The 8,008-nt window shown below is 40.9% G+C and overlaps 1 protein-coding gene across 1 annotated transcript in view; it reads right to left on the minus strand.

Annotated features, from left to right (window-relative positions):
- SLC26A3 (solute carrier family 26 (anion exchanger), member 3) overlaps positions 1-8,008 on the minus strand; it is a 39,871-nt gene that overhangs the window by 27,079 nt on the left and 4,784 nt on the right. The window contains exons 5-7 of the mRNA XM_006859274.1: positions 6,690-6,854; positions 2,425-2,577; positions 1,193-1,275 (exon numbers count right to left, since the gene is read on the minus strand). Coding sequence (XP_006859336.1) covers positions 1,193-1,275; positions 2,425-2,577; positions 6,690-6,854 — 401 coding nt within the window. The remainder of the gene's footprint in view (positions 1-1,192; positions 1,276-2,424; positions 2,578-6,689; positions 6,855-8,008) is intronic.

Below are 8,008 nucleotides of genomic sequence, written 5' to 3' on the forward strand. Positions count from 1 at the left end.
AGTATAGGGTTCCCAAGGAGTGGTTGGTAGGTTTGAACTGCTAACTTTTTGGTTAGCAGTCCAGTGCTTATCCAACAGCACCTCATCAGGACTCCTATATACAGTATATATGCTTTTGGCATTGTCGGGTAAGCACTGGATTGTTAACTGCAAAGTTAACCACCAGCCTCTCCTTGGAAATCCTATGCAGAGGTCACTATGGGTCAGAATTGACTCTATGACACTAACAACAACAGCAATCATACACTATATGGAGTCCTGGGATGGCGCTGCAAGACAAGCACTGGACAGCAAGATCGGTTTGGGCTGCAAGGTTGGTGGTTCAAACTCACCAGTTGCTCCTTGTATACCCTATACAGTGCTGATATGAGTTGGAACCAACTTAACAGCACTTAACAACAACAATGTAATACATACAAATGCTGATTTTTGGAATTCTCAAATACCTATTAAGTCAGGGTGGGGCAGCAATGGAGGGAGAGAGGACTCCCCCTCCCCCCCCCCCTTTTTTTTTTAACAGGAAAGCAACCTTTCCCTGGTAAGCAAATTAGAAGAAATCAATGCTATCTATGGTTACCTATGGTTAGAGGGCAAAGAAAGGAGGAAAAGACACAGAACTGGATCTCTCTTCTCAATCCATTAAACACAATGAAACACAGTTTGCAATTCCTGGTACGCACTGGGCCTCCCAGTCTTGTGCAGTGCTTTGTTGCCGTGGTCTTGTTTTGAATGGAATCACCAGAAAGGGCAGAGTGTACCTCTCTGGATTGCTCAAGCGCTGTACAGGCCTTCCTTCAGAGCCTCTTTTGAACTTTCAGAACTTGGCTCCAGTAACCCCAAACAAAACACGACTTACTGTTTATAGTAGTTTACAGACAAGGCAATCTGGTTTCATTTGGTGTTTCTTTATGAGGAGAAACAGGTTTATGTTACCTGTATTTCTACTTTCTCTGATTTTTACTTGCATGTGTGCGCTTCCTCATTGCCTGGCTTGGAGAAAGTTTCTGAGATTAAGAACTATGGACTCTAACTTTTTTCCTGCCTCTTTTCTAAGAGAGAAGCGAGCTTTTCTCACAGATGTCGGGGGCAGAGAGTTCCGACATGAGTTCATGTAATTCTAACAGTTCTCTCAGTAGCTACTGCTTCCTCTCTGATTAGTGTTTGGAGAGACCATCATAAAAGACTCACTTACCCACTTTGCATATTCCCAACGACAGTCACATTAAACCTGTGTTCGAAGTCAAAACCATAGGATACACCTGTTGCAATTACAGTCTGCAAAGTTGCAAAATTGCCCAAGTTAGAAATCTGAGATGAAATGAAGAGTCTTACTTTGAAAAAACACCATTACCAAACCCCACCCTTGTTGTGAACTGACTCACAGTGATCCTGTATGGGGTTTCCAAGGAGCTGCTGATGAGCTTGAACCACCAACCTTGCGGTTTAAACCAACCTTGTAGGCTAACACATTAACCCACAGCGCCACACAATGACTCCAAACCCTGCTCCTAGAAATCCTTTTTAAAAGGTCCCGAAGCAATTCTGGAGTTCCTGGATGGTGCAAATGGTTAACATACCCAACTGTTAACTGTAAGGTTGCAGATTCAAGTGTGACACAAGGCACCTCAGAAGAAAGACCTGGCAACCGAGTTCCAAAAACTCAACCATTGAAAACCCTATAGAGATGTCTCCATGTGTCAAAGTTGACTCAAGGCAACTGTTTTTATTTTGCTTTGTTTTTGAGGCAATTCTAATGTACCTCTCTCTGCTAGGGTGAGAGCCATAGCTCTGATTCAAATGAGTCTATTACCATGTCTTCTCAGAAGCCTTGCTCTCTGCACCATGTGTGTCTTCCAGGGAAAGAATAAGCTGGACAGTTTAAAATGAAGCTATTAAATTTGGGATGCCTAAGCATTATGCCTCAGTCCTGGTGTGACGCTGTGGGCTAATGCATCAGACTGCAAAGTCATTTGAACTGCAAGGTTGGTGATTCAAACTCATCAGCTGTTCCTTGGAACCCCTATACAGGGTTGCTATTGGTCAGAATCAACTGGATGACCCTTAACAACAATAAGAAGTATTATGCCCCGCTCCCACATTTGCTCCTAATGGTCACTGTGAGTTGGAACCGACTTGGTAGCACTTAACAACAACAACGATCGTGTCCTGGGTGGCGCTGTAGGATCAGCACTGGATTGGGAACCACAAGGTCGGCAGTTCAAATCCACCAGCTGCCCTACACAAGGTTCGCTATTCATTGGAACTGACTCCACGGCACTTAACAAAAAACACATTATGCCTAGACTTTTTGGAGACGGCATCTCTGCCCCATAAAAACCTGATCTATACATGGTGAAGGACTTTTCATGTAATCACACTAGACTAATGAACTGTGAAAGAAAAGTCTATAAGCTGTTCAGTTACCATGATAAGTTCAATTGGAATTGGCACTGGAAGCTTGGCTTTGTAGCGCTGATTTATTTCTTTAACCACAAATACAACCAACAGAATAATCAGGGATGTCACCAGGTCTGCAATATTAGTATTCTCTATTTGTGAGAATATGGAGTGTAGAACCTAAAATTATAAAAACAAAAAACACTCAGTTCCTGTATTAATGTATAATTTGGATTCAACACTTAATTATTTCCCAACAGATACAAATGAACGTTTAAGAAAAAGTAGTGGCATAGATTGATACCAGTTCTCTGTTGTGCTCCTGTTAACCATGAACTTGAGATTGTGGAGACCAATATAGAGGCACAAGGAGAGGAAAGAGGCACAGAGACGGCAATGATGGTGAATGGCAGAATTCTCTCCACCCGTGAGAGAGACCTGAACCTCGTCCGCAGCTACCACTCTTTAACAGTGAAGGACCATGTGTTGCTAGGATGCAGGACAGCTTTCAGTGAAGCTTCCAGACTAAGAAGGAATAGGAAGAAAGGTGTGGTGTGGTCTACTTCAGATTATCAGCCAAGAAAAATCCTATAGATCTCAACATGGGCTAGTCATGAAGTAGGGGATGGCTTGATGGCAAGTAACAACAACAAAGTAAGCATAGTGTGGGCTCCACACTGGTGTAAGGATGCTTCTGATATTCTTGCTGGGAAATGCAGTCTAATACCAAATGTAATTGGATAATTTCCCCCATTTTTACAACTAAAAGGCTGCAGGTTCAAGTCCACCACAGGTCTTTTCTGCTCTTAGGTCTCTTTGGTCATTATTATGGATTGATTTGTGTCCCCAAAAATATATGTTGCAAATTCCTCTGTTAAAAATCCCAATTGCTATGTTAATGTGGCCAGATTAGTGTAAAGTATGTTATAAATCAATCCCTCTCTTACTTTGTAATCTAAATTTTAATTATTTTGTTGTTGTTGTTGAGGATACACACAGCAGAAACATACACCAATTCAAGTTTCTACACATTCATTTTGGTGACATTGATTACATTCTTTGAATTGTGCAACCTTTCTCACCCTCCTGCTGAGTTGTTCTGCCTCCATTAGCATGAACTTAGTGCCTCCTAAGGTTCCTATCTAATCTTTCTGGTTGCATTAGTCAATTTGATCTCAAATAGATAATTCTTAAAAGAGAAATTTTTTGTTTAAGGTTTTTGTTAAGGAAATTTTTTTTTGTTTAAGGTCTTAAGATTATCTCAAGATGATACATTCAGAAGTTCATAGCTCCTCAAAGTCTAGAGTCTACAGAAATTTGAAGTTAATTTTCCCCATTTTGATCACGATTCTTCTATGGAATCTTTGATCAAAATGTTCAGGAATGGTAGCTGGGCACCTTCCAGTTCTTCTGGTCTTATGGCAAAAGAGGCAGTTAGCATGCTGTCCTTCTCTAGGGACTGGTTTCTCTTGATAACTTGTCCAAAGTATGCAAAACAAAGGTTCACCATATTCTCTTCCAAGGAGCATTCTGGTTGTACTTCTTCCAAGACAGATTTGTTGGTTCTTCTGACAATCCATGGAACTTTCAATATTCATCATCAATACACAGTTCAAATGCATCAATTCTTCCCCAGACTTCCTTAGTCATTTTCCAGACTTCACATGCATATGAGGTGACTGACAATACTGTGGCTTGGGTCAGATGCACCTTACTTCTCAAAGTGACATTTTTGCTTTTTAACACTTTCATGAGGCCTTTCGCAACACATTGTCCAATGCAATACATCGTTTGGTTTATTGACTGCCTCTTCCTTGAGTGTTGTTTGTGGATCCAAGTAAACTGAAATCCTTGACAACTTCAATCCAGCTGTGGATCACTAAACTAATAAACTTTGGTTTCTAATATTTGCCTTTTCTTGTCTTTTTATATAAGTGAGGTCATACAATATTTGCCCTTTTGTAATTGACTTATTTCACTCAGAATCATGTCTTCCAGCTCCATTCATACTGTAGTATGTGGCAAGACTTCATTTCTGCTGCTGGCTGTAGATACTGTGGTACATAGATACCACATTTCATTTGTCAGTTCATCAGTTGGTGAGCATTTAGGTTGCTTCCACTTTTTGGCTATTGTTGATGCTGCAATTGTACAAGTCTCTCTTTGGTCTCTCTTTAAAGTCTTTTGGGTATGTACCTAGAAGTGGAATTGCTGGGGTTTTTTTTCATTTTTTGAGGACCTGCCACACAATTTTCCACAATGTCTGTATCATTTTGCATCCTCACAAGCATTAGATAAGGATTCTAATTTCTCCACATCCTTGCCAATATTTGTTATTTTCTGTTTTGTCTTCTAAATCTTAGCCAGTATTTAAGCCCTGTCCTGGTGTGGCACTGTAGGTTAATATGCTGGACTGCAAAGTCACTTTGAAACTCAAGGCTGGCGGTTCAAGCTCACCAGCTACTCCTCAGAAACCCTATACAGCATCGCTTATGGGTCAGAATCGACTCAATAGCACTTAACTACATTATCAACCATAGAGGGCTACATGTTGGGCTGCTAACTACAAGGTCAGCACTCTGTGGGAGAGAGATGAGGTTGTCTGCTCCCATAAAGAAACTCTAGGGTTCTACTCAGTCCTACAAGATTGCTGTGAACTGGAATCAAGTCAATAACAGTGAGTTTGTTTTGGTCTAGCCATCCTCATAGGAGTGAAAAGATGCCTGGTGTGGTACTATAGGATCAGCACTGGACTGTGAACCACAGGTCTGCAGTTCAAACCCACCAGCTGCTCCTCAGAAGCCCTATACAGTGTCACTATGGATCAGAACCGACTCAATGGCACTTAACAACAACAACAACGACAGCAGTAGTGAGAGTGAAATGGTATCTCATTGTAGTTTTGATTTACATCTCTCCAATAGCAAATGGCATTAAACATCTTTTCATATGTTTGGTGGCTCTTTGAATGCTGTCTTTGGTGAAATATCTATGCAAGTACTTTACCTATTTTATGATTGGGATACTTGTCTTATTTTGTTAAGTTATTTTATATAAATTCTAGTTGCATCAATCTCTTTTAAGATAGAAAAGAGACTAAACAAGCAAGTGAATAAGATGAGGGAAGAGAGATGGCAAACCACACAAGTCAAGGAGCAGAGACTCAGAAGAGACAGGACCTCCCCCTACAGCTGGCACAGAGACAAAGCCTTTCCCCAGAGCCTACATTAAGACTCCCAGCCTCCTAAAGTGTGTGAAAATAAATTTCTGTCTTTGAAAACACTAGATAACCAAGTCATTTCTTTATTTCACAATAAGCCCAGTTTCTTTATTCAGGGAATAAGCTCTGATCCCTAGTAGCTTTTTCTTAGTATGTTGTTATTGTTTAGTGCTGTTGAGTCAGTTCTGACCCATAGCAACCCTGTAAGGGTTTCCAAGGAGCAGCTGGTGAGCTTGAACCACCGACCTTGCAGTTCAAATGGCTTTGCAGTCTGACACATTAACCCACAGCGCCACACCAGGACTCCCCTTAATTCCTGTCCTCTTTGAGGTCCCGACACTTAACATATTTTAGCTGACATTCTTTGCCACCTTTGGAAATAATTTTCGACAGTGCCCTGTTTCTGATTTCCAGAAACCAGTGGACTTCCATATCCATGGGCCCCAGGACACTTCAGACAGGTCCAAACTGGCTCCTCCACTGCTCCTAGGATACATTGCTGCTGGCTCAGACTCAGGTTAAGAACACTCTCTTCTACAGGGCATCTTCTGGAAGAGGAAAGAATCACTGTACATTTAGGGATTGGCTCGTTTTCTTTTGTTTTATAAACAGGGCTTTGTACAAGTTTCAGAGGAATCTCAATTCTGAAATAACAAGACTAATTTTTTGAGACTTGGGGAAACGTTGTAACTCAATAGCAAAATATTTTCAAGTTTTCCAGTGGGAAAATGTTAAGAACACACACACACACTCAACAAAAACTTGTAATAGCATATTAAAGCTTTTAACAACGTAATTGGCGATTTCAAAACTATTTAAGAGGTAAAACCTAAGAAGTGGCACTTCATGGCAGTTGCTAATATTTTTGCTGTTGTCCTGTTGATTTTGGCTGTTGTGCTGTTTGCCACTTAGCTTTTTTGTGATGAGCTTTTTTTTACATTTCTCAACCCAATGATTTCTTACAAGTGGTAGATAAGCTTCACCATGGCAAAGGCATTTAAGAAAAGGTCTCTGGAAACAAAATAATGAGTTTCATGTATTTCGATGTTATTTAAATGAAAGAAATACTTACTTTGAAAATGGAAAATGGATCGGTGTGTGCTGGAACACTGAGCTGAAACATAAATTTTAGTTGGGAGACTAAAACATGAACAGCGGCGGCTGTGGTAAAGCCACTGATGAGGGAATCCGAGAGGTAGATCACCACAAATCCAATCTGCAGAATTCCCATGGCCAACTGGAAAGAGGACAAAGGCCTTTGTTATGAGAACACTTCAACAATTTAAGTTATTTCAAATGTAAAGGTTCAGCCTGCACCTATGTGCCTTGAAGAAGCAGGTGATCTGCGTCTTGGAACCCTCTCCAGGTCTCTCCTCCCCCTTATCGAATGTCATATGATGCTTAGTAGGATTTAAGTCTAGTGTGCCTGTAAGAAGTAACAGATTTCTGTTCTTTTTAAGTGCTGTATCTTTAGATGACTCATTCACAAACCTTCTACAGCAGAATCTTATCTAGCCCTCATAAATTTGCCCACTTAGAATCCTAAGTCACACTTTCTAGTTGCTATTGCACGTGGGTGCAAGTGTCCATTCATATTCCTTCAAATGAGTTGCTCAACTTGCATATGAGCTATCTGATTGTGTCCTCTGGACTTCATAAGTGTACTCCTGGTGTTAGGAGTGCTTGGTTTTAGGTGGGGACAAGGTGATAAATTCCCCCACAGCATCAGTGTTTTGCAGGAGAGAGAACTGGAAGGCTGTTCCTTCCCTTGGTTCCCCGGCCTGTCTTCCACTCACATCTCATGAAACGCAGCTGATGCTATGGGCACACAGAAGCATTAGGTTCAGAAATGTATTCGGAAGAACTGACCACATTGTCAATAGGAAACACCACTGTGTCCTTGTAGAAACTGATAGTAGTTTTGCACAATAATATCACTAACCATAAACTTAGGCCACATCCTTACGTGACCATGAGATTTTCATTATTCCATTACCATGTCAGGTGTGGTTTAGGAGTGTATGTTCCTCCGCAATCCTTGTCAGCTTCTCCTAAATATTTGATATTCATAGTTCAAAGTGCAAAATACCCATCACTTTCACTTAGGTTACTGTCTCTAAAGAGTTAGGAAAATAATGTCAAAGCTACCACTAAAAAAATTAAATCCAGGGTAGGGCTACAAAAGCAAGAAGTGACTGGCTTACAAGCTTTCAAGAGGGAACCTAGAGACAGGGGGCCTGGAGGAAGGCAGAATCTCCAGTGAGTAGCATCCGATCTGCCTAGGTGGAGTTGATGAAATGAAATGCAGATGGTTCTCTTGTGATGCAATAGTGAATAATTGTTATCAGGACTGATTGTGAAGGTTGGAAATGTAAAGGTAGACATTTTATA

Source organism: Chrysochloris asiatica, unplaced genomic scaffold (assembly GCF_000296735.1).
Source record: "Chrysochloris asiatica unplaced genomic scaffold, ChrAsi1.0 scaffold00032, whole genome shotgun sequence".
In the NCBI taxonomy this organism is placed as follows: Eukaryota; Metazoa; Chordata; class Mammalia; order Afrosoricida; family Chrysochloridae; genus Chrysochloris; species Chrysochloris asiatica.